Source organism: Apteryx rowi, unplaced genomic scaffold (genome assembly GCF_003343035.1).
Source record: "Apteryx rowi isolate R43461 unplaced genomic scaffold, aptRow1 scaffold_489, whole genome shotgun sequence".
In the NCBI taxonomy this organism is placed as follows: Eukaryota; Metazoa; Chordata; class Aves; order Apterygiformes; family Apterygidae; genus Apteryx; species Apteryx rowi.
In genome coordinates, this window is record NW_020450748.1 from 338,208 (window position 1) to 364,925 (window position 26,718).

Here is a 26,718-nt window from a genome sequence, read left to right on the forward strand (position 1 = left end):
GACAGTAGCTGAATAAATCCAGCTGTTATTAGAGATATGAGCAAGTGCCCTCATAACCATTTTTGAAATACTAGATTTAAAATTCACTGGATTTATTAAAAGCATTCTAGGAAACCCAAGAAATCACATGAAAGCAATGTCACATTATGACCATATCACTCACTCACCTTCTCTGTAGGGCATCAGTGATTCTGAAAATTGGGAGCAACAAATGCCTGTGAGAAAAAAAAGCTTCAGTATGACAGCTGCAAAGAAGTATCAGGAAGGCGAGTTTCCAGGATTTACAAAGCTCATACCCTCAAAGAATTGTTATGCCCTGSTGAATAAAGATTGACAGGAACTTCAAAATCCCCTAGTACTCTTTCTCTGATGCACAGTGGCATTGTTTCTGGGCTCACAGAATCAAAATACAGGCACTACAGCCAACCTCTGCTGTTGTACCTTGTTGTATTTTGGGGAGCAGCCAGTAGGGTATATCCATGTGAATCAGCCAAAAGGCTGATCCTGGGATTTAGGTAAAGTATTCCCAAGAGGCATCCATTGCATTAAGGTCTATTTCCAATTTCATGCTGCCATCTGTAGAGACTTAGCCCAGCAACTAGAGTTCCAAGAAAGGTGACTTTTCTTTTCCTTCTAGGCCTTAAAAAAGAACCTGTCCTAAAGGTGTTCTAATTCACAGCAGCTGAAAAAAGAGTCTACACTGCACTCTACTTTGTACCTCTGCCAGAAATCTCATCATCTTCTGATCAGTAGGGCTTCAGCCTTAATGGCAAGAATGGTAGGATGGCCTGCAACAGGAGAAATTACCTGTAGTTCCCTCCAGTTCCCATCATGTTGTCACAGCAGCCTGCTGGGATGGCCCGGTCCTGTCCTGGGCTGTATTCTACGCCTCTGATTTAATTCTGCAGTGGCAACTGAGTTAATTYCCTTTTGTATTATATTACTATTTCCAGAATTACACTCTGATTTCTGAAGTTTTCAGAATGCAAAGGTGAAGGAACTGGAACTTTCTATATATTTCTCTACTTCTAGAGAAAGAATAACAAAAGGCATTCAACCCCTTCTCAGATAGAACCCTAACAGACTACAGAGATTTATATAACTCTGTATAGTTATATAACTAACGCACTCCCTTTTTTGCTTCCCTTTAAGTTCAGCAATTAACAATTGTGTCAGGAAGGATAATGATAAAAAAAACTGACCAATGCTTTACTTAGATAAGATTCTAGCTGAAAGCTTTTTACGCATGTTCTTAAGTTATTTAAAGTGCATATGTAGGTGATGGTTTGTTCACATCCAGGCAGAAGCAAAATAAGAGCCCCCAAAATAACTTATTTTTTTTCTTGCAACATGAATTAGGACTAAATGCACAACCGTCCAAAATGATTACATTTCTCTCAGAAAGATCTTTTTGACTATTAAGCAAGTTCCTCTTTTTTGATTTATCTGAAGGAAAAACTATTAAGAGTAGACAAAAAAATTAATTTTGGAAAAGACTAATATAAAAAGGTAAAAATTCTCTGTATTATTCTATCAGTTTAGAACATAACAATGGTACTTTTATAATATGCTTCCTGGTAACTTTTGCCTTGAGAAAATCATGAGAAAGAAACCACATAGACTGGTAATGTATTTTTATTAAAATACCTCTTAAAACACTCATAATAATAAAATACGTTTGATGTTGCTGTATGACATTTGCATACATACAACGCTTACAGCAAACTCTAGACAGCATCAAGAATTACAAAAATAAGGCAAGCCTCAGAAAGTCTGCATCCTCGCTACCTCCTTTCAGGCCTGTTACACAGATGTATCAAATTCTGAAGCTGTTTCACACAATTTTTCCTCGACATTTGTTAGGAGAGTCTCTTCTACCCTCCTGTCATCCACCCACACTATTCCTTTGACTTGACCTCATAGTGAAATCATAATGATGTAAATGAATATAGTGTCGCAGATCCATGGCAGCAGGCTCCTATCCAAAAACATCAGCCCTGTTTTTCTCCCAAGAAGATTTTGAACTATAACTTTATTTTAGTTGTTTCAAGTAGTCTAACATTGCAAAATCTTAAGTATGATCTGTAGGCACACTTACTGTATGCTTTCTGTTTTGATCAAAAACAATGCATCATCCTTCAGTTAAAAGCAAGTAGTCAAAGCTACTCTTACATATTCTTCCTCTCCATTCATTTTAAAGAAACTCATGTAGAACAAAAGACAACATAAGATATTGTCAAACAAGGGAAGAACAACTCCTTCATTACAAGCTAAGTTTTTCTATTCACATCTGTGATTTTTTCCCACTTAATCCCAAGTTTAAAGTAGGAATAGATTTCGTTATCCACTAGTTCAGAACAATAAACAAACCATCATCTTTCAAGTACTTCTGTATAGCTGAAAAAGAGACTGAAGAACTGAGACTGAGTAACATTATTTCACAAAAGTAGGATATTTTCATTTCATCTTATTCAAAGTCCTATATCAGGAGAATGGAAAAAAAAAAACCACACTCAGGAAACCTTTTCAAATAAAATAAGTTTAAAATGACTGCTTTCATTTGCGCCTGGTACAGATAGATGTGTGCAAAGAGACAGTTTGATCTGCCTAGACTGAGGCTAGTGGGAAAAACATGAATAATCAACAATTTTCCTACATATACATATATATGTATATGTATAAAAATTAAGGAACTAAAGCCAACATCATTATAAATACCAAAAGCTGATCATTAACTATTCCTACTTTATTCTTACACTTAGTACCATTATCAATGGAGACCTAATGGGGTCATAATAATTGCTCTGTAACAGTCAGCATATTAAAACTTTACTTAGAAAAATGGACAGAGTGCTCTATACTCAGAACATCCTAGTTTTGCCTTTGAAGACACATCTTGCCTTCGTCAGTGACAACTTCTCATGAGGATAAAAAGTAAAAGTAGGTTTTGGAATAAATATTCACAGCAAACTACTAAATGTGATATGGGCCTGCTACCAGCTGCTCAACTGATAACCCTGTGGCACTTGCTAGTTCATGTTGTTTCATTTTTCTTTACACATTTAGTCTTTTATTTCATAAAAACCTTTCATGTTTCCTTTACTGGACCAAATGTTCGGGCATTAAGCAACCCTAGAGAAAGTGCAAAAGGAGGGGGATGCAACTGCACTTAACAGCTTTATTTTGGTATCTAAGAGAAGACTGAAAATAATTTTTTTAATGCAATACTTGCATTAAATGTACTTACGAGAATGGAGCAGATGAAATTTGGAGGGAAAGTGTTCCATACATAGTGTTTTGTTGGGCTGCCCTTCTAAGAAGTTTGGATTTTATCCATGACAGCCCATGTTTTGAACTTGAAGAGAAAGAATGAATTTTTCTTTTTTCCCAAATATCCTTTTCACAACAGAAGGCTAAGCTCAAGAACTGGAAGGTAATAAAGCAAAAAACAAACAAACAACCCCCCTCGCCCCTCCCCAAAACCAACCCCCCAAAAAAACAGTATCCACTTGATTGTTTGTCAAACTTAGAAGATGGGAATCTTGTTACCATATTCTTAAGGTTTCCCTACTCTAAACTACTAGATACAGTATAATCAATACATTCAAATCAAAGCAAAACAAATCAGAACAGCAAGTATGAGCATGGCTATAACATCTGAGCAGAAATAAAGAAAAACGAACTTAAAACATAATGGTTGAAACTCTACTACTTAGCCTTGCTTACATCAATTAAAAAAGAAAAAAAAATGATTTCAAATTTTATACATCTTTTCTCAAGCCACCTACATTTAATTGCAACCAGTAGGTATTCCACCAGAATGCAATATTTCCAATCCCCATCTCTTTAACTGAGAGAGATTACTTTGGCCTCTGTATTACTATGTTACAATTTTCCTGCTTCAAAACATGCAGTTCATGCATTTTACAGTTTTACTGCCATAGTCGACGCATTCTGGTCCAATACACTCACAGCAGGCATTGTGAAACCATCGGTATTTGGATGCTCCCATGGACTCGCAAGAGATCTTGCATTGATGTATTGACATGCAGTCATCAAAATATACCACAGTGCACATGTGTTCTAAACCAAGGGGAGGAAAAAGTTTGGTTTAAAAAGTTTCAAAATAATTAAAAAGTTTAGTTAAAAAAATTAAGTTAAACACGCACCTTTTGAAATAGGAGCGCAAATCATTAAGACTCTGAACCGCAAGGGGAAAAAACGGTGATAGTAAAAGCAGAGAGAAGAGGCAGAGACACAAGGTGCAATTATTTCTATAGTCACAGGCAAGAACAGCATTATCCCACCCCCAAGTTATGAGGAATACCTTGTAAAGTGTAAAGATGAGCTATGTCAAAATAACAAGCAAGCATGTGTCCTCTGAAGGTAAAATCTGTATCACCAAGTTATCAGTTTTACAGTTGCCAGCAGTTATTATATGCTATCATGAAAAACTTAGTTTTAGAAAAGTTAATAAAAAATAAACACTTACTTAAACATTTCCTTCTCCCCTCCACATTTCAACAGTATTCTTAAGCCATATTAAATCATAGAGTTGGAGAATCCTGTTTTTCTCAACTTAGAACTGCACACTTTTTCTTTTCTAAAGCAACACAAGCTTTACTACTAAGATTGAGAAACCCTTTCTCTCAAAGGGTTGACTCTGTTGTTCTAGCATCCATGCAATTACTTGAAATGCCCTGAAGTTTGGTGTTGTAACCCAAAATTGAAGTTGAAGCATTCACCACAATAAGAAAACAAAAACATCCCTCCCCAGTCTACTTCTAATTCTCAAAGCTGATAGATTCTAACAATTTTCTTCTGTGCACACTGGGTGATTATACTGCAATTCTGTTCACACCCCAAAAGGATCTTGATTGTATCACGCTTACTCCAGCACAACATGGCATACTTTGGGGAAAGCACAACTGAAGGCTGTCTACAGACACACGTTTCACTTGCACACAGACTGATCCGTCTGTGGAGAAGTCAAGAGTTTCTAGCCAACTACTACTACTTGCTTAAGGTACGTGGCTCCAGGAGAAACATGCTTACCTACATTCCAACATGGGTTGGAAAAACGTAATCTAAATATATCTGCCAAGTCGGTGTTTATTTTTGTTGACTGATCATGGAAAACGGGGAGTAATCAAAGGACTCTGGGAACAGTGACATTCTTAACCACAGCATTTATTCTGTCTCTTGTATGTGAGTATGGTTATTAGCAACCTCTGTGGTATACAGCTTTCATGGCAAGCTCCTAAGGCAGAGGTCCTAAGGTGAGGTGAGGCCAGCAAGGAGCTCCCTCACTCTACAAGCCGTCAGACCTGTGCAATCCATTTCCCCTACATCAACAACAGATGAGCTCTGTGGTGCCCATGCTTTTGGTTGTGTGGCAAAGGACAACGCAATGTGCAGAATGAGAGCACGATGTACCTGCTAACTTTTCTGTGGACGCTTCCTCCTCCTGGACACCTGGAAAGCCTGTCTACGCTTTAGAATTATCATTTATGGAAACATACATGGGGGAAACCTGACCACTGTAAAACTGTTCAGCTACTTACTACCTGAAGAGCTGCAAGAGGGTCACAGGATGTGCTGCCAGTCCACTGAAAGCAAGATATTAAACCTCCTTGTTCAGGCTCTGAACTGATGTACACTTCTTGTGGACACTATATATTATGCAACAGGCAATACGGATCTTGAGGAGGAAGGGCAAGAGCACAGCTGAAGCAAGCTGCTTTCTGTAACTAGCTGGACCAAACCGGAAAGCTGTGCTGTGAGGAAAGCTGCAGTTGTCCAAGCAATCTTGGCGTACTCGAAGTACTGCTGGGAATGTCAACAAAATACGCTGTAGCTGTATAAATCCTGTCCCATTCTTGGCACTTCTATTTCTATGACGCTTTATAATAAAGCTGGGGGCCTAGCAAGCAGAGGAAGAGAGTTCTCAAAGAACAAAACCTCTACTTAAAACCAGCCTATATACCTACAGCTTTAGTAAGGAAACATTATTCAGAGAGGGAAGAGGAAAAGTGCAAAACAGAAGTATATGCTATGATAGCATGCGCAGAGAGTGACCAACAAGGCATACTCCTAAAATGCTCAGCAAAGCAGAACAACACTTGGGAGACACCACCAGCAGTGACTGGTGTAGCTGCCAAAGCCTCATTGGTAAGCAGTCACCCAGGTGCCACAGAGCAGCTACGGGTTGTCACAGAGAACACGCAAGGACTTGGCAGCATTTAGTCACTGGCAACAAAAGGCTCAGAATTGACTGGGTCCCAAGAAGGAACACATACCCTCCATCTCCCAGGAGGCCCAGGCACACCCACGTATCTTGTCCCCCCTTGCTCCTCACAGGATGTTTTCAGTGGAAAGGTAGGGCGTAAGAAAGCAGAGGTAAGTCTCCAGGCAGAGTTCCTCATCAAATCTAAGCACCAGTGTCCTGTCAGTCATTCAGTTTAGTGCCGGTATGCAAGCACAGGAACCTTATGGAAGTTCTTCTCAGAAGCACTCATCCTCTCTGTACCGTCTTGCTAAATCCCAATTCACTCCTTTGATACCTTTTTGGCTGTTTTCTTCTCAAGCTTGACCTTAAATGCCATAGATAGAGTTGGTATTAAAAGGCATCAGCTAGAGAGCACAGAGTCTCGGGCACCAAAATGGCAATTCCTGCTAATCCAGGAAGATTTCTTGTGGCAAAATCAGCTTTTGGCATGCCATCTCCACCTGAATGACCTAGTCTCTGAATCAGCTATAGATAGCAAGACCACTCATGGCTCTGTCTAGATAGTAGTGGAACAATCCTTTACAAGTAGCTAGAGTCCGCTCTAAAGGGTGGCCAGAAGTGCTCTCTGCTCTTGTGCTGACCTCTGCACTCCTAGTTGCAATGTGCTAAGGAAAACCATCAGGTGAGGGATGCCCAACACTGTGCACACTCTGTTTGGTTAGCCACTCCTAGCCACTTGCAGGCTGTCTTCACACCAGAGAATGACCAGCCTGGTCTGTTTTAGCAGAATGCAGCAGAAGTACCAGTTTACAAGTCCCGAAGAAGCCCAACTCATCAGATAATGCCTGCATAAACTTGAAATGAAACTCTTAGTTTGGAAGATGAGCCAGAGATTTCCAGGATGTAAGAACATTGCTGCTGAACTACCTATACCTAATTATCTATACCTGAAGTTCCTGCACACTGCTCAGTGGAATAAAACCCACACACGTCACTATGCTGATGGGTCAGGATACAGACATGGCCTGTGAAAAAGTAGGCTGTAGGACAAAGGCAGAGCATGTGCAGTTACATACAGCAGCAGACCAGTGCAACCAGTAGTGCCATTCCTAGAAAAGCAAGCTCTGGCCCTCCTCCAGCAGCAAGATGTGTAAAGCAGCCAGTAGCTGTTACTGGCACCCTCTTCCAGCAGTCTCACCCCGCTATGCCTTCAACAGCAGGCTTAACTGTCCAGTCTTTGTTTACTCCAGGGCTGTCCTTCCCCTTTTACTCCTTCCCATAGGGCGAGCTGGCTAGTCCCAGCTCTTCCTGCAAAATCCAGTTCTGAATGTAGCATTGTGAAGCCTTAATGTAGTTCTGATCCACACAGAGACACAGTCTAGTCTAGCTCTTCACTGCAAAGACAAAACTCTGCTCTGCCTTCTTTTGCCAGCTTTTTTTTTTTTTTTTTTTTTTGCACACAGATTTCAAGGCCTTTTCCTTCACATCCAGTCTAAGGATCTCCTTCACTAAATACCCTATTACAGGCCACAGTAAATAGCACTGAACTAGGTTCAGAAAGCGGCTGCTTGAAACACCATTTTCTCACAGGATTAAAAAGCCCACGGCAGCTTCCTCCCCCTAAGGGCCCAACCAGTTTAGCACATTCCCTCTGTGGATCATGCTCTGGCTGGAGGTACTTAGGCCTTTCTTTACAGGTAACACTGAGATGATCTTTTACAAGAATAAACATTTCTCTTAGTGGGAGGGAGGCCAGAGGACTGGCAGCACTAGGGTCATAACCGCTGACAGCAGTCACATCCTGTGAAACTGGACAGACTGACACCCTGAACCAGTCTCCAGAACCAAAACAGAAACAGAAGCCAGGCCTCAATCTTACTAAGGTGGCAACAACAACCAGGAATATCAATCTTGACTGACTGGAGTGGAGAAGAAAGTCTGTTTCCACCTGCATATGGAAGCCAAAAGGAACAGGTCCTAGAGGACTAACCCAAAAATGTTGTAAAAGTAGAGAAGACTGTGAAAGACATTTGCTGGTGGCAGATCTGGCTAGTTCCCAATAGCTTTGCAAGAGGCTAAAGGATGGACATATGCAGAAGAATATGCTATCAAACTGATTCTGAAGTCTCACTCATTCAGAGACTTACTAGGTAAAACTAGTACACTAGTAAGAGCGTACTTTGCTCATCACAGGATATGCCTGTCCCCCTCCTCAGCAGGGTCTGTGTTTCTGCATGCACGAATGCTGAATTCTTGAAAGCAGGAGACAAGAGTTCCTCAAAGCATTAAATCCCTCTTCTTAGGCTACAGAAACAATCTCAAAGAAAAACAATACCTACAGGCTCACTAGAGATCCTGGAGAGTATTTAAATTGTTTCAAAAACCTAATTATGTAGTCATCACTTGACTCTCTCAATGCAGATAAAAAGGATATTACCTAGTCCACTAACAGCTCTTTCATTAGCATTCTGGCAATTTTCATGCAGAAAGGACTACAGAACAGAGTCTTGGCAGGTGGGAACAGGGAAGCAGGGGAATCCCAGGTACACAGCACGTCTTCTCGGAATATGAAAGTTTTTCACCTTTTACCAACTGATACTAAATGAAGGTTGTATGAGAGAAAGAACAATGTAGGATCAAGCCTAAATTCAAAAAGACCAGAAGAAACGGACTCATGTTTCCATTGGACTTTGTTATGATATTCTTTGTGCTGCAAGCAAGACCTATATTGGTACACTACAGAGAAATTCAGCAAGTAAGAGGACAGAAAACAACTACTTCTTGTAAATCAAGGAAAAACACCTTTTTATGAGATGAAGAAAACTTCCACAGTTAATTACAGTTCCCCATATGCCACCTTTGAAATCAAAGATGCTATATAATTTGTCCACTGATTTGTTTATCAGTAGCTCTAAGAGCACTTTAGAAAGGTAACTGTCTGTCAGGCAACCATACCATTTTATGCCAGTCAGAAGTTATAAAAAGAAGCAATTTTTAATAGACTCTGAGGGTACCTACAGAAGTAGTTGCCCTTCACTGGATTTTTAGATCTTCTTTACCCAGCTGGCGCTTGCAGGAAGTGGAAGTACAGAGCTGACACCATCCACAGTGTCACCAAGTGGCTGAAGTAAGAAACCCTTAACTCCAGCAYAGATTTTGTTTCATCAGTTGCCAAAAGATTATCTACTTCCCTCCCCCCTCCCTTGTCAACAGCCTGCCATGATCTGAAACAATTAAGCTTAGCTAAACATTTAAACTTGCAGTTCAGAGCTCTGAGGGTATCAGCAAAAAGTAAAGAAAACATAAGAATAAAGTATGAAAGTAATCCTAAATTAATAACCTTTGCAATCCTTTCTGAAGTAACAGCTCAAACGCCAAAAAACCACTGATACAAAGAATTACACTAGCTCCAGCAGATCCACATACTTTGGCAGCTAAAATGTTAAAAGTCATTTCACAGGAGGAAAGGGAAGACACTCATTAAGATAATAAGGGGCAAGTTTAAGGTCTAATAGCTCACAGTAGGCCAGGGCTAGAAAGCAATGCTTTATATCCCACTGCATTCCAGCTTCTCAGTGATCCACAGCAATCCTTTCAGGGCCCAGTGGCTTCAGATACCTCAAACGCAAAACTGTTTGGTTCCTGTGGCTAGCACTGCTTTTTCTGGCACACAACCAGAATAGAATATAGCAAGTCTGGCATCCTAGACCAGTTTAACRTCAGTCCCTACATGAATCTGTGCTGAAATTAAAATCAGAACTGCTTTACACAACATGACAAGGGGTATTTTTAGACTGAACCTTTCAAAATTTTGGGATGCCTTCCATAAAACAGCACACAGTCTACTGTCCCCTTTCCAAAATCTACCTCTCATTAGCCTCCTCTCTCCTTATAGACAAGAAAAGAAAGAGGCTCCTGCCAGCATTCCATGCCAGAGCTAAGCATGCAAGGGTCCACGGGTGGACCACAAAATGGAGGAGGCACAGCACTGTAAAGAAAGCTTAAAGCATGTGTGTTCCTACTCCCTAGGAGATTTTTTTGCAAACCCCTGAATGTCATGCCCTTGAAGACCACTAGCTAGTCAATCATCTGAAGGACATCTTCATTTGTAAGATCTACTATTAATCCTAGCAGAATGTTTGAGGAGAAGGAAAGGGTAAAGATACTGTGTCTTCAGTCTCTTCCACTGCAGGTTAAACTTGCATATACTGCAACTCAGCACACACACATACAGTCTTCGTCTATTACAGCAGTTCTTCTAAAAAAAATGCTAGCTTGTTAAGCCACATAATAAGCGTAACTGACCAAGGCCAGCAACCAACATTTCCTGTCTACCTTCTTGTGTTCTGACAGAATATCTGTGATAATCATCCGTGTTTTATAAGCAAACTTTAATAGGACTTCTGCAAAAGCAGAGCACTACAAAGTTATCTACATTGTGACCAAGAAAAGACAGACTCCTCAGCAGGATTACCTATTTAGATACTTAAATTATAGGATTTTGAAAGACATTTTCTACCTTTTCCAGTTCTTTGCTGACTACTAAGATGGAGGAGGCAGGTAGTGAGCAATCATAAGAAAAGATCTGACACTTATTTCTGTTCTAAGTGTCTACTGAAGTCTGAAAACCAGTGGCACTTGGTAACTATTTCCAAATATAACTTATTTTTGGAATGTCATCATTCCTATGAAAGCTCTCTGAACCTGATCTCGAATACATTCTCACTAAATGAAATGAAGGAGACTTTTCACTAAGAAAAAATTGCAATGTTATGTATTTTTCTGTTTTGTTAAACTCAAAACTCCTCCACACCCTTGAGTTGCATTTCAAATTCCAAGTTAAATCCAAAACTATCATTAGCCCATCCTGTTGGTATGGTAGTAAAGGACTGTCAGGGAACTGCCATATGGGCTGTAGTACCTAAATACACTGGGATATATTCAAGACCGTTCCAAGCATAATTTTTTTCCTAAGTATAATTTACATCTTTAAATACTGTACTGTTTGCACACATGGCATTTTGTGGCTTGCCATTTAACATGGCTCTCTGCATCATTCTCATAATGGAGAGCAAGCATTTTAATAACGTCAAAGGCATATGAATGAGATGTTTTCTGACCATCTGTTTTCCTAGTTCTGGAATTAATTTATTTTTCTAACTTGCCTTAACCAAAGGAAATTAGAAAAGTTGCCATTACAGTTCCATTTAATCAACAGCAGTCTTACTGCAAAATGTAACTAGGTCAAAGGTTCACAATGGTATGGAAAAACAATATGCCCCTCAATTAGGATATCTTTCATGGATAAGATTTAAAAAAAGCCATCACAACACCTACATATAGAGTTACTAATATTTAAAGTGTGTGTTGGGAAGTACAGCATTAATTATACTATAATAAAACAAATCAGATGTTCTTTTTTCCAGTTAAGCAGCAGTTTTACTAAGAAGTGCTTATGAGATCCTTCTGAATTTGATGTTAAGATATTCAGGGAAAGATATTTCAGATTTAGTATGGAAGTCAAGAAGCAGAGAAGACTTTCCTTATCCCACTGTTGTCACTACCTCAAATATCTCATTTTTATTCTCCAGCTAACAATACTCTGAAGTCTGTCCTCTGAACTAAAAGTGAAAATAAGGGGAATGAGTCTGTATATTGAAAAAATTCTCCCCAAATTACTTATTTTTAAGATTCTGTCATCCCCCCTCAACATCAAGAGTGATCTTGCTAATCTTGCTCAGATTTATTATTAATCCTGGATTTCCTACAAGCCATCATTCTGAAGAGTTCAAGTTATGCCAGCTCAGACTCAAGAGCTGAACATCTATTCCAGATGTAGTGGCTTATGGCACGTTGTTTTCTCAAACCTCTAAAGTCATGCATTTGAGTTGCCTAGCTCTGCACTGATATGTGATTTGGATTCAATTTCTGGTCTGTCCTGTCTCCKAAAGCACAGGTGACCGCTTCAGATTCAAGGAGCATACACTGTTAGTGTGTGCACATGAAATAACATGAACAAACTCCGTCATGCTGCAGGAAGAATTTTAGATGACAAACTCGTGGTTCAGTGCCTCCTAAGATCATCAGACACTTCAACATCATTTTGCCTGTTCCTCAGTACTTTTGCTTCACTCCTTTTGTTATGCCACATTCAAACTTAGACTGAACTTTTCACACACCTTATCTGGGAAAGGAAAAGCTGAGCAGAGAAAATACATTGAGAAGGCTCCTCCTAGAAGAGACCAGAGGAAACATTAGGAATTTAGACACTATACTTGTTACCTTTGTCACTGGAGTAAGGTGCATGGACATTGTTGCTTGGAACAGAGACATTCTGATGCTGTGGCTGGTTCACTGTTTCTAAAAAGGAAACTAGGTTCTCGTGATGCGACAGTTCTTCTGCTACAGGAAAGGAAACAATATTCCAGTTCAGCTGAGTATCCCCTTCTGTGAGTGCCCGGAAAAGTGAAGGAATTGGTTCATGCAACTCCTCTACAGTGCTCTTGGATGTTGGAGGTGTATCACTGTAATTGCGAGGATTGCACATACCTGCAGAGAAATGAAACAATGGTAACTTAGACAAAACTTCCTAAATTCTTCTTCAAACGTGTGAGAACACTTAGAAAATGAGGTTGTTTCTTGTTAAGCAAAACAGAACTCTCTTATATAAACCCCACTCTAAACTCAATAGCAGAAACCACCGAATACAGTAGGACTAGCTTCCAATACGGTAGGTTTCAGATCTCTGCAGAACTGTGCAAAACACACGTGCAAACTGTGAGATCTAAGTGAAAAGAATTCAAAAGAAAACCTCTTCTACATAGCATTTCACTTCCCTTTTTATGCTAGCATTTCAGTTGAGAGTATGAGAAGTTCAATGAAAGGTTTGCTTCCCCTGGGAAAAGAGACAGAGCACAGTATAATCGATACTAGAATAAATCCGGAATGAAAGCTTATGACTGAACAAAGATAGTATCTTGACAAATCCTGAAGTACATGAAACTTTTGATCATAATTCAAGTATTCAATCTCATCTTTTTCAGCAATGCAGTAGATCTTATTAGTCATCTGCCAGAGATGCAAAGATCAGTATCAGGAGAGAGCACAATCTCAATTACTTTACCTTCCTGGAGACAGCTGAGATAAGACTAGTTTTGCTACTTAGTTGGAAGGATCACTACAGACAAAACGCTTATTTCCAGGTTACCTCTTCCTCATTTTTCAACATCTTTTGTGGTATCTTTTTTGAAACCTATTGTTCTTTATTGTAATCCTCTTTGCCACTTCCTGCAAAATGTTTTTGTGATACGCAATGCAGGTGCCAGTTTTTCATTAACAGTATAAACACTACCATTTATTACCAGTAATGAAACTGAAGGGTACCTTCATTTAATCTGAACATAGAAACCATCACGTTTAAAATGAAAAGTTATGTCTGTATAGGTATTTAAACTCAGAAATGATAAAACACTATTAGAAGTCACCTGGCAAGAGAGAAACAAATCCACTTTCCTCATGTATATCTGGATATGATTTTGAGTAGTTTCACAGATACAGTTTTAGATAGCTACAGCTGCCAAGTACACCAATTCTTAGAGCTGCTTCTATGAGAGCAATATGGGATATACATGTTCAAGATCTACCCGCACGAGGTCGGAAAAGCATCTCCTGCCCTGTAGATGCATTAGGACTCCAGCTTCAGAGAGTGGGTTTAACTAGAACCATATACAAAAAAAACCCTTTTCATTTTAAGTAGATATGATTTTTGTAATGAACAAAACAAGAGTGAATTTTGCCCATGATGCTTTCAGCATGAGATCTGGCATATCTCAAGCAAGCAGTTAGCATTAGCAGCATTTAAAAACACGAACAACACAAGACAGGCAATTCCTATAAAGGTGAGCCAAGTACTGGGTAGGGGAAAAAAAAAAAAAAAAGCTTCTCCCCCAAAGAACATCAGATTCCACTAAAAAAAAAAAATTCCACTTAAGCAAACTTCCTACCATAGATAATTTTCTTGATACTCCTCTCAAAGCAGTTCATTCTTCACAAATGTTCCTGGACTCACTGCTTTGATAAAAAATTTCTATCACTGCATTATCACCTTTCAGTAAGCACTTAGAATACTCACAATACAATTTTAATAAAGGAAGTCCAAAGTTTTCATTAGGAAGATATCAAATCGGGTAAGTTTGGTACAGACACATCAACAGAAAGTTTATTGGATGTCGTTGTATTAATGTTGTGAAGTGGAAACCAGTGAGATTTTCTAGAGGCTGCGTTTGTCAGCTTGGATTCAGAATATGGTTTTCACTGATAAAAAGAACACACAGGAAAAAAAATTATCAAGAATGTTTATCAAAATATTGCAGGATGTGTAGTTAGTGTACATATCAATCCAACAGAAAAATACTATATTAAGATCCTGCCAAGGAACCATTTTCCACAGCTTAACAAGTAACTACTCATTCCACAAAGATCCTTCACTCTTACTATTTAAAGAGTGTTTTAACATTTAATTATAATACCATAACTTTGGACAAAATAAAAAATAAAATAAAATCTCAGCACATGAACAACTGGTAAAGAACAAACATGTCCACATTACTGTTATTGTAAACCAATGATTTAAGGCAAGAATTGATAACCAGGATTTAAAAGGTAACTATGCCACTATGCTAGAGCTAGGTCTCCTATAACTAGAAGGAACACAGATGTATTCAAGTTGTAACGAGTCATATAATATTCCTGTCGATTTAGGAATTTTTTCTCTTTCCTCTCCTCCTCTTACCCATCTCTCTTACTATAGATGATTACTGAAAATCCAAGCTCCCTTCCAGCACCACAGTTCTCACCATAGAGATTCTAGCCAGCCCACAGAGTTGTACACTACCTTTCTTGGGCATGGATGAGAAGATGCAGAGATGGGCTACTGAAACAATGGGAGCAGAAAACTCTTTACATGAAGGGAGTAGAAGAGATTGCTTAAACATAGCTTAGAAAAATAAAGGAGAGAGAAACCTGTTGTTGTTCTCCCTCCTCCAGTGCCTTTGTCCCTGTCTGGGAAGGAAGAGCATGTTCACACAACACAAATGGCATCAACTGACCATAACTAAAGTTTGTGCTGGAGGGCAGAAGGTAACTCCTAATCTTAGAACAGACATGACCCGAAAGACAAGACAACCTGTCTACCTTTATGATAGACTTGATCAGTTTGTAAAAAGACATTGCTAATACTTGAGCTGATAGCTAAGAACTCTACTCCAGGAAGCACTGGATGTTTTGCACTCCTGTTTCCTTATTTGAACAAGACATACTTGGCTACAGCAAGAATGACAGGGAAATCTCTCATCCCTGACTCTACATTAAAGAAAAGAAAAACTCCTTCTGAATCCATGCTCTCCCAGCTCCTGTTGTCTCCGCTGATGTTCACACAAGGAGCAACACAGAACCAGCAAGAACTGAGGCACTGGCAGAACTATCAAGAGATGTTTTAGCTTAATTAATACTGGGAAACTTAAACCAAAGCCATGTTAACTCTTCTCCTGGCTATGCGAAACAGCTGCAGAACAGGGAATAATGTGCAGATTTAGAATTAAACCTATGTTTGGACTTGGGATTATGAAGAAAAAGAACCAAGAACTAGGTTCTTCCTCTCCCTAGAGAACATTTGCATAATAAAGCTTGCTTTCTACAGCAGATAATGGTTCTGAACTAGGGAAATAACCTGCTATCCCATTTCCTATCCCACATGACAATAGCACACACAAACAAAAAAAAACCCAAAAAAAACAGCATTACAAAAATCAAGCAGACATTGGAAGGGCAAAGGGAATGGGGGGGGAAAAAAGTATATTTTACTTTGCAAGGAGACCACTGAAAAAAGAATTAAGATCAAATAGAAAAAATAAACTCTAAGACCTAGTTCTAAATGTACAGCCTGCACAGGTGCAGGGGCTGGAAACACTTTATGCCATTTGGAAGAATCACACCTGCACAGGGGTATGCCTTTCCACTGCTGACAGAGAGAATAAAGCACAGGCAAACTAATCAGAACAGGGTGTCAGAAAACATATTCACAACACTATGGAAAGGAGAAGCAATGAACTGCTTTGAAAAGGAACATTTTGAAGCTAATCATCAGCACTAATTCAGAGAAGAATCAAGCAGACTGCGAAGCTGAGTGCAGGTACAGCAATCGAGATGTATTCATTTCATGGAAGCCAAAAGGATTTTGAATGGCAGCAGAGGAACCCTTCCAACCACCACAAGATGATGAAACTTTTGATACAGATGCTAAAAGTGAGATGGAACTAGACTATGAGACTATGTCCTCCTGAAGCAGGGGTAGCATTCACTTGCAGAAATTCTGGCACTCTGAACATTATGTTAGTAATACCGCTCTTCTTGTCAAGGCTGTCATCTGAWCTTACAGTAACAACCGGTATGCTTCTTTCTTATCCTCCAGAAAGAGCTCTTTTTATAAATAAAAGTTTGTTGAAAGAGTTGGGCCATGCATATCTACTGCTAGTCCCAAGGATTCACAAAGGAACTCAAACCTAAAATTGTCACCTCAGGGTATTTGCTGATGCACTTCACAGTTAGAAACCTCCATACAGTTTCCAATCATATGAAGCAGGTGCTGCATAGAGTTTCATTAAGGTTCAAAAGGAGTTTATGTCTTAGGGACAAAATTAGCAGTCGGTTACCATGACATTAACCAAGTGAAATCTGAACTACCACAACCACCCATTCCATGAAGTAGATAGGGCCTCCTAATATTTTGTTCCTCACACTAGTTTGTTCAGCACCCAGAGAATGAGCTCTAAGATGTTTAAAGCACAGATTCTGTTCTGACACGCTACTTCTATAATAAGACTGAAAGCTCAACATGTGGCAGCAGGAAGCAATTAAAAAATCCCAAACCAAACAAATGCAAACTTACCAACACAGTCACAGCATTCATCCCAAAGTGTGCCTAGACAGAGCATGCACTCCTTACAGCAGGAACAGTTCCCTTCCCCAGGGCGGCACTGACACAGCTCCTGAAAACAACATAAATTCATTACACCACAACAATCCCAGATGTAAAATGTTAACACAGCAAAACAGTTTTTCCTCAAGCCATAACTCAAATTATGGAATTAAAAAAAGCTTAATATACTAATATAGCGAATAAATGGTAGAATAGTTCTAGCCAAAGAATCAATCCTAGTTTACAAAAGGACATTTTGCAATCTTTTTTAAAGGTGAAATTCTAAAGACAAATCTGAAGTCATCTAACAAGCACATAAAAGAAAAAAAAATTCCTATTCATGTAAAAACTGTTCACTCCTTTGTATGACTGAATCTACAGGTTCTTTGAATGTTTTCCCTATCACAACAGGACATTTAAAGATGGATGTTTCTTCATATATAAATAGTACACATAATTTTTTTTAAGCTAAATTATAACTTATTATAAGCACCATGCGCATATTTATGAAGATATGCAATGTCTACCATCGCAGCTATTCATGGATTCTAAAAGAAACTTATTTGGTGGAGTCATATAAACACAAGATTTTGCATAACTTTGAAAGCTTGTTACACATCGATCTGTATTTTAAATATTAGTGACTTTTTTTTTTTACCCTAGCAGTCCAGCTGATTCATTTTTGCTATTAAGAAAAACACTTCCAAGACTTCTGTAGCCTCTAGAAAGTAGAAATGGGATGCATATGCATTTTTCTTTAATAGTTATTAAGCTATTATGCCAGAAAAAGCATGGAAGCAAGAACATTCAAAACTTTTTCTTCAGACTATCTAAACGTGGAGGCGCTGGCTTGGCAGTCCTGCTAAAGACAGACACTTGCAAACTTTGAAGTATGGAAATTCCCTATGTGTATGAAGAAAGTCTGAAAACCAGGTGGTCTACTTCCCTCTCTAACTCACAAATAGCAGTAATTCCAGTTCAGCTGAAAGACTGTAGCTACTTAGCAACAGTATACAGGCTTGGATCACGCCATAGTGCAAAATTTGAACAGTTGAGAAGTCACTTTTAGTTACACTACCAAAGAATTTAGTTTTGATAGCATCTGTTTGACAGTCATGTTGCAAACAGTTGGTAAGAAAACAAACTCTCTTGTTAAAGATTCCATTAACTTTGTTTCTCGAAAAATGTCTGAGAATGTTCTCACTGGAAACTGGTTTATTTAGTGGAAACACTGATTATGGGATCCTTTCCACCATCAGTTTTACTGGAATAGTCATTTGCACATCTGTGCTATGGAACAGATTGGGGAAACTCATCCGGCTTAAAAGGAGAGAAGAAATCCACCTCAGTTCTCTCATTCAGTTCTGTAGAAGTGGGGAAGGGACATGTCACAGCACATTTGGGAGACAAATGAGGACAGGAGAGAAGGAAAGGAAAATGGTTCACTATGAAATTCTCCCAATCTGGAATAGCCATTGAAGGCTCCATCTTATGTAACCGCAGCTGGTTCAAGACACCACTCATTAGAGGCAGGCACAAACAGCTGTTAAGTTAAATGAAAGCAAATGTCTCTCTAGTGTCTTGGAAAGAAGCTGAGAGGGTGAACACCCCACTTTTAAATAAGCCTTTGCCTGTTATTGTTAAGAAATGTTAGGCAGAGAAGAAAGTTAGGCATTCCTACACCAAACTTGAGCAGCTCTTTTGCTAGCAAAGGCAAAGCACATAGGTGCATTTAAAGTTGTACAACTGCCATTCTCTCTTCATTCTGCCACACTGACAACTGCAAATGTTCACACTCTATTCAGTGCAGAGGGATCATCATGCAGGTACAAGGAAGAATGAAGAATGCATTTAAGAGGGTGAGGCCACTGCAAGGTGCTTCTGGGGCCAAGGTTCAAGAATACAGTGAAAGAAATTTCAGGGCTCCCCAGTTAAAAAGCTCCTAGAGCTAAAACAGAACATACCCCAAAATTTGCTACAGACATACTATAATGCATTCATACAGCAGAAATTCATTAATCCATCTTCCCCCTCCCCCCATGCACTTTGTCTTAGATAAGGAAGTCAGCATAAAAACAAGATTTACAAACTATTGTGTGTTCTGGGTAATGCTGGAGAAATGTTATCGCCTGCTTAGGTTAATCTGAATTGTTTGCACTGCTGAGTGACTGAGCATGGACCCCCGCTCTCCACATGCATTTCTGCAATATGCAGTTGTGGTAAGTCTTGAAGTGTTATTTACAGAGTGGAAAACTACTGAGATTCTTTTAATTCCTGAAGTTTCCTAATGTCACCTATTGCTATGCTGTTTCCAAGTGAAAGATGAAAAACAGGCTCATTAATAAGATACACAAAGTGTTCCATAAGAGGAGACACCACAAACTTAGAAAGATGACTTATGTGAATGAATGACGCATTTCTAAAGTACTTATTTTACTGTTTGATAAACAGATTGTGTCAGTCTTGAGAATAAAGATCCTGAATAAAACAACTTTAAAAACAACCATGAGTAAAAGTATTGTTACCTTGGCCAGAGCCTAACATGAATATGTATTAACATTAAAAATCTCCTATATATTTGCTTTTCAACAGTAAAACTGGGCAAACAACACTGAACATAATAAAGACGTTGCAATGCCAACAAGTCAGTATGTGGGAGGAGGCTATTCTCCATAAACTATTAAATGTAATATATGAATCAAGGCCAGAAAACTCACTAAATTTGACTCAGTTTATAGGTTGCACTATGTGAGCCTAAGGTAGGAAAATATTGGCACAGAATTAAATGCAAACCTAAATTTCGCACTTGCAACATAAGGGAAAAAATTTCTGCTTAGTGTCTATATGTGTAAGCACTATATTGGGATAGCATCACTATACCTACTAGTGTTTTAACAAGTTCTTTTTTATAGGAAGAGCTTATGAGCATTGTAACTTGACTTTTTTTTCCTCCCAGCTGGGAGAGGAGGATGGAAGAAAGAGAGCAGTCTAATTAGTCTTTTGTGCAGTTGTTCAACTCCCCCTTCTCAGAGTTTGACTGTCTCTTTAGGGCAATAACTGTATGTTTTTCCATATATGTGTTTATACATATATGGTTTCCTTAACCACTTTTGAGTTCTTCTGACTGACTCATCTGCATTGGATACTTGTACAGGATACATCTTTTTAAAAGAATGCTTACATGAGACGTGGGTGAAGTGAAGCAGAATGAGAAATGCTCCTTGTTGATAGCTGGGGGTGGTGAGGCGTCAGTGGAAGAAAATATTACTCATAAGCGAACCTGGCAACTACCCAAGCTGAACTACTGAAGGTGCATCAGAAAACGTATTTTGCTAGGCAAGAATAAGCCTCTCAGTCTAAAAATAGAGCATTAAATAGGAAGTAGACATGTTCATACAATAAAGACACTTCTGCTCCAGAGAGCAAATAAAGATTTTTACAAGGTATTTAATATCTGCATTTTTTCAAAGCTTTCTTGAAATGACACAGACCATTTTCTTAGTGCAATGAGAAACAGGACCTGAAGGCATTGGCAACATCTTTGCAAACTGGAGGGGGGAGTGGAAGAGAAAAAGAGCTAATGTTTTTTCCTAGAACAGTTTAATAACAGAAAATCTCCTGGAAGCAAACCAGACAGAACTATTTTGTTAAACCAACTGTGTTACGTACTACAGCTACAACATACACACCAAAAGTAATTTTTAGATACCTAAGCCCCAAAGTAAAAAAAAGTGGTGTTTATTCCATACCACAAGGCTGAAAGAAGTCTTGGAAATCCTTTCAAGTGAACTTACAAGTTTGCACACAAGATGAACAGGAGGTGAAGACAAAGATGAGAGATTTTAACCAGAATGACACAGCAACAACCAAGGTTATTACAGGCATGTAGTGTTGAAAAGAAAAAACTCTGCATTTTTTTTAGAAAACAACCCCCTCTTTGGAAGGATCCAAAATCCATACTTGAACTATAGCCTTGTTTGTTTCCTACCTACAGCAGTATTTTAAAGAGCCTTGCATTTCAATACTGGGTTTAACTAACCATATGTATCTGCTTAATCTTTGGCAGATTTTACCAAAAGAGGTATCAATGAAGTACGTCTTTCATATTACCAGTAGCTATAACACAGAGGCAGGGAGGAAGGGAATATTTATTGTTCCAGACTAGACGACAAAGCTAGGATTTCAACACAATATGCACATATCACCCAATTCCTACTACTGCAGATAGCTCTGCACCTCAAGAGCCAGCCTGGAACTTGCCTCCTAAATCTGCTTGCCAAGAACAGTCGTGGGAACATCTCATCCCAGAAATTTCAGCTTTCAAGGACTTCCTCCATGTTGCAGGGACACAATACACTTCCACTCCACCCACCTAGCGTAACTGCTGTTCTCATCTCTCTACACATGGAAACATCAAAACAACCCATGTGTTGCAAGTCAACAACAGATGTTCTGGAATAAATACGCCATGTGCAACTAGGATGCAATAACCTACCTGAAAAGCAAGGTGACAGTCAGCTGTCAACTTCAACCCCCTAATCTCAGACACATAGGAAGGAGCTGAACCAAAGCCTTGACGGGAACTAATTTTGTGGGCCCACTCTGCCTACACTTTCAAGTCTCATCTACAACTCCTTCAATAGCTACAGGAAGCCACAAGTTTTTGCAAACACTAAGCTCATTTAGAGAGATGCCCAAGCTATTTTCTTACAGATCTTTCCTTAGAGAAACACAAAACCTAGAATACAAGAGCACCAATGAAGCTAGAGCCCTTGAGATGTAGAAGGAAAGCAGAAGGCATGCAAGTTGTTAATCTCATGCTCTRTTCTGGATCTAACAAAATAAATATTTATGTAGGGACCACCCTTAAGCAGAAAGCAGCTCATAAGGAGTGGCAGTAATGACTGTACTGACTTCTAGCCATGCTGGCAAAAGTATTTATGTTAACTGTATGCTTTTTGAGAGATCAGGTCTTTTGTTTTATTATTTCTCCAACACAGGCAGCCTCACTTTCTGCATGCAGATGACAAACACTCACATTCTGTTTGTTACCCCAGTAATCTTAGAGAGATATTATTTTGGTTTCAGGCCATGGATTTTGCCAAACTAGAACAGCTATAAAAATAGGTTAGGGAAAAATGTGATGATTTAGTCAAGCAAACTCACTCAACACAGTTGGTTTTTTTTAGGTTCAGATTTCTCTGGAAGAGTTTAGAGGAGAAAAAAATTACAAAGATATATTGTGTATACCTATACAAGAAATAACATACACTTCACATGTCAGTGCAGTGCTTATGCCACAACATTGAAAGGTCAAGAAGAAAGATGATGACAGCTTAACCCCTTTAAATTAAGGCTTTAGGACTCTATATCCACAATCAGGCTAGTCTGACCTGATCTGTTCTTCTATAAAGAATGAATACTGACTGGTATGTCAGGCCTGTTCACAAGAAGAGAGTAGCCAGACAGTGAAAATGAACAACTTCAGTATTCCCCTGTAATTGTGCACAATTCAAATGGTCAACGTGTAATCTTAGGGAACCTTAGAGAACCGCATGTAATTTTGATTTTGGGGAAATACATTAAAAAGGAATTCCATGTCACCTGTATAAAAGTAAGAGAGAACATATCTACAACAAACAAAGCAGTACAGATGTCTCTTTGCACACACAGGGCTGTGTCACTACAGAGATGCCAACTTAACCTATATACAACATAGTCACGTTAGCCGCCTCTACGCAGCACTGAACCTCAGCTACCTTATTCTCGTCCTATATTCCCATCCCAACTCCAATATTCAGACCAGGCAATAAAAATAAAGTTTAAACGCTAGGTCTCTCAAACTTGACTCTGATAAATGGGAAGTGAATACTTGGGATGGAAGGTCTGTCCTTTCATGGATGGCGGACTCCATYGGTGGTAGAAAAAAAAAGGAGAATATAAATCTTCCCTATTTCCCCCTCATCCCCATTCCAAGACATCCTCTAGACCAAAAGATTTCTTCCCTAAACACATATCAATGTAGCTGTACCACTGCACTGGCTATTTAAGTGYCCTGTACATCCAGCCTGGCACCTTACTTTCTAAAGGTTTCAAGCCTAGCGGTGATACGGAAAAACACAATAGGAAGGAACTGAAAAGTGCGTTAGTCCATCACACCGCATGACACCCTACCCATTAGCAAAAAGACTGTCATTATCTTTGAAAAAATAAAAGGCAGAAGCTACCATAGCTAGCAATTCTATGCACAATGGCTGAGCTAGCAGAAGCAGCGTTTTTTGTTTTTTTTTTTTTTAGCAATAGTTCTGCTTTTGTGTTTCCAATCTACAGAGAGGCAGCAAAGAACAGTTTCTTTTAAGGAAGCTGACTGACCACACGAAGGCTGCTTTCTTCAATGCGAAGTCAAAGAACAACCTCAAAGCACCTTTAGTAAATAAAGATTTGGCAGTTATCAGAACTGCTTGCAATCCTGCTAAAAAAGCATCTTTTGTTTGGCTGCACCCTGCACCTCTTAACTGTTACTATAAGATATGTAAGCTGGTCTCAGTGTGTTTAACTGTGTGGACGTACACACACAGAGTCAAAAGCAGCAGCTGGAAACAACAGTTTAGTAGTTCAACCGAAACGTCTTTTTTCTTTTTAAAGGTAAATCTACATGTTTTCAGAGTTGGGTCATTACAGTGAGTAGCCATAGGTCCTCTCTAATCAAAAACTAGATTCATGTTTTTCCAGACACACTTTGAGACTCTCAGAGAAGTTAGGTCCATCCTGGTGTTAGCTACTCTCGTTCATGTGAATTTTTAAAGCATCTTTTTATCTACCATAAAAATGTTGTATTATGAGCAGCATCAGACACCAACTACTGACGCTCTGCCTGGGCCAAGAGATTTAAGAAAGTAAATAGATTGCAAGTTAAGGATCTGACAGATAAGGGAACAGGGTAAGCACATTTGAAGTTTCGGTATTACAGGTATCTTTGAGGAACACTAATTGGCTTACATAAACCTTTCTAGGAAAAGGTGTATTTGAAATTATAGGGTCTATTCACAATATTACCAATAAAGAAGAAAGATATTGAAAACTAACAGCATGACTAGTAYTGGCTTCTAACAAAAATCCAAAAATCATAATCCTTGACTTGAAACTGTTTCCATCAAAAAAAGACCAAAAACATACATATATACACATGCACTTACTATTATCTATAAAATGGCTGTTAATCTGCATTACATGTGCAGGAGTCCATAACTAACTTCTTAAAAAGCGCTATTTAACATAAAATACAGGTTAGTTGTATCACTGGATCTTTTCAAGACATAACTTCAGAAGTGGTGTTTAAATGCTTAAAAGCAAATGAAAGAAATACTACTCATACCTGTATCAGACATTTACTGACATCACTAGCACAGAGCGCCTTATTGCAGCCTGTTGAAGACTGGATCCACAGCAAGAACAGAAGGGCAGTTACCATGGGCACTGTGATGTACTGTGACCTCATGTTTCCTGCAGGTGAGCAATTTTCACGAGTACTTCAATTGGCACTGAAATAAAAACCAACAACTGAAAAGGCTATTGGAGCAARAGTTAAATCCTATTTCCCCTCCCCCTTTTGATTCCTTCAAAATAGGTTCACATTTTGGACAGAAAAATTAAGTAAAACTGGGGTGCTTAACAACAAGGCCAACTCCTCCTCCCCACAGCAAAGCCATTTATTTGAAATTTTCTGCTATTACACCTTCAGATTAAAACTGCAATAAACTAAGATGAACAGTGTGGAGTTGTAATATCTAATAAGATATCCTATCAGCATATCCTATCAGTATTGACAATAAAAAAAAAATCAGAAGAGAAAGCCCACCAATAAAGACCTAATTCTGTAAATGCAAAAGTATATTTTTCATGTAAGATCTCTTCAGGTTAAAGGTGCACACAAGTGTCTCTGGCCAAAGCTATGCAGCAACACTTTTACCACTTGTATAATATTATTGCCATGGCATCTTCAACTTAAACACATAGCTGTTTTCATACTGACAGTAAGGTGTCACACAGACTTTCAATTCAATTACAAAATTGTTGTGAACTTTTGACCTTTAAAAATACAGACACCAACATTAAAAACAGCACTACAGACTTTGAACAATGTAATTATAAATAGTCATGCAAGTGACTGAAGTCAACAGGACACAAACATCTGTTACTTCAGAGGGAAGAATTAGATTTGTTCAAAGCTTTTTGGCTTTTTCCATTTGTGAAAATTCACCATCCTGACAGGTGGTACTTGTTACAAACATAGGATGACTACTGGAGTGCCAGTTGCTTATTATTTGCATTTAGCATGTGAACGCAGTCAAAAAAGACAAGACCCTGCCACATTAGGCGCTGTACCAACATATAATAAAAGGCAGCCCATGTTTGGGCAAGCTTACAGTGAGCCTGTATTGTTCTCATAGGAAGAAAAAAATGCCAATGGGGCACTGGATTTTTTTCTTTCAGTATCTAGAAATGTTTTTCCACTTTACAAACTCAACAAAACTCAATTAGCAACATCATAACATGAAAAAAAAAGCAGAAAAACTAGCCAACATGTAAATGAAACATGATCTGGACATGTAATGTTAGTGTCAAATTAGTATTTCTTATAATGGTTATTAAATGCTTTTGAATCTTTTAATGCTCAGAGAGCCATGATCAGTACCCATGCTGGATTGTAATGGGCCTCCACCCTAATATCCAGAGGCATACAAGAAGAACATGGGATCTTTCCTCACGGAAGAGTGTCACTTACTTTCTCTGCTATCGTAGTGCAAGAAGTTTTCCTTAAACCAAAACTGGTCCAAAATAAAATCCATAAGGCATTACATTCCAGCTAGAGGAAGGCCAGGCACAGAAGCCAATGCAAGCCTTCTGCTTTGATATATTAACGATTAAGACATGTTTTAACACTGCTCCACATTGTTTCAACACCAGTCTGCATTCAGTCGGTTATATAAAAGGTTTCTGAAAACTGAACTGGAAAGGTGCCATTTCTGTGAACACCCTGCTCCTGTTGAATTAATCCAACAGAGGGGAAAGGAGGACTGATCACTTACTCGAGATTCCCACCCCCCATCATAGTATATTCATTTCATTCCACCTAGTTCTGGTTCCCAAGTTTGTTTTTCTTTTTATTCACTATTCCTCTATCCCTCATGCATATAACCTTTCTGCCCACAACCCGTCCTTTCACATAACCACCTGTAGTTTAGTTACCTCGTGCTGAGCCTCGAAGGGACCCTTCAAGGGTTGGGTCAGGCCCGCCAAGCCCCCGATTCAGTACGTTTTCTCTCTGCATCAGCAGAACTTCTAACCAACACGCTCCAATTGGAAGGGGGAGGGCGATAAAATAAAATAACACCCCAAAATCCAGCACACCTCAGCTGGCCGGTCTCAACTGGGCCACTTCTGGCAGCGGCCTCGAGGCACGCCGCCACCAACATGGCGCCCGACGGCCCTGCCCGGGCGCCAGGCCGCTCGC

General features: G+C 39.1%; 1 protein-coding gene across 2 annotated transcripts; it reads right to left on the bottom strand.

Annotated features, from left to right (window-relative positions):
* Positions 1 to 1,628: 1,628 nt before the first annotated feature.
* TWSG1 (twisted gastrulation BMP signaling modulator 1) lies at positions 1,629 to 26,473 on the bottom strand. 2 transcript variants are annotated; one of them, XM_026078805.1, is made up of 5 exons: positions 26,454 to 26,473; positions 24,580 to 24,745; positions 17,175 to 17,274; positions 12,512 to 12,778; positions 1,629 to 4,083 (listed from the first exon to the last, which is right to left on the bottom strand). In XM_026078805.1, exons 2-5 carry the CDS (start codon positions 24,700 to 24,702, stop codon positions 3,902 to 3,904), a joined length of 672 nt encoding a protein of 223 aa, XP_025934590.1. In that variant the 5' UTR covers positions 24,703 to 24,745; positions 26,454 to 26,473; the 3' UTR covers positions 1,629 to 3,901. The 2 variants fall into 2 exon arrangements, with proteins under 2 accessions (XP_025934590.1, XP_025934589.1); XM_026078804.1 differs by lacking the exon at positions 26,454 to 26,473 and adding an exon at positions 25,900 to 25,921.
* Positions 26,474 to 26,718: the final 245 nt, after the last annotated feature.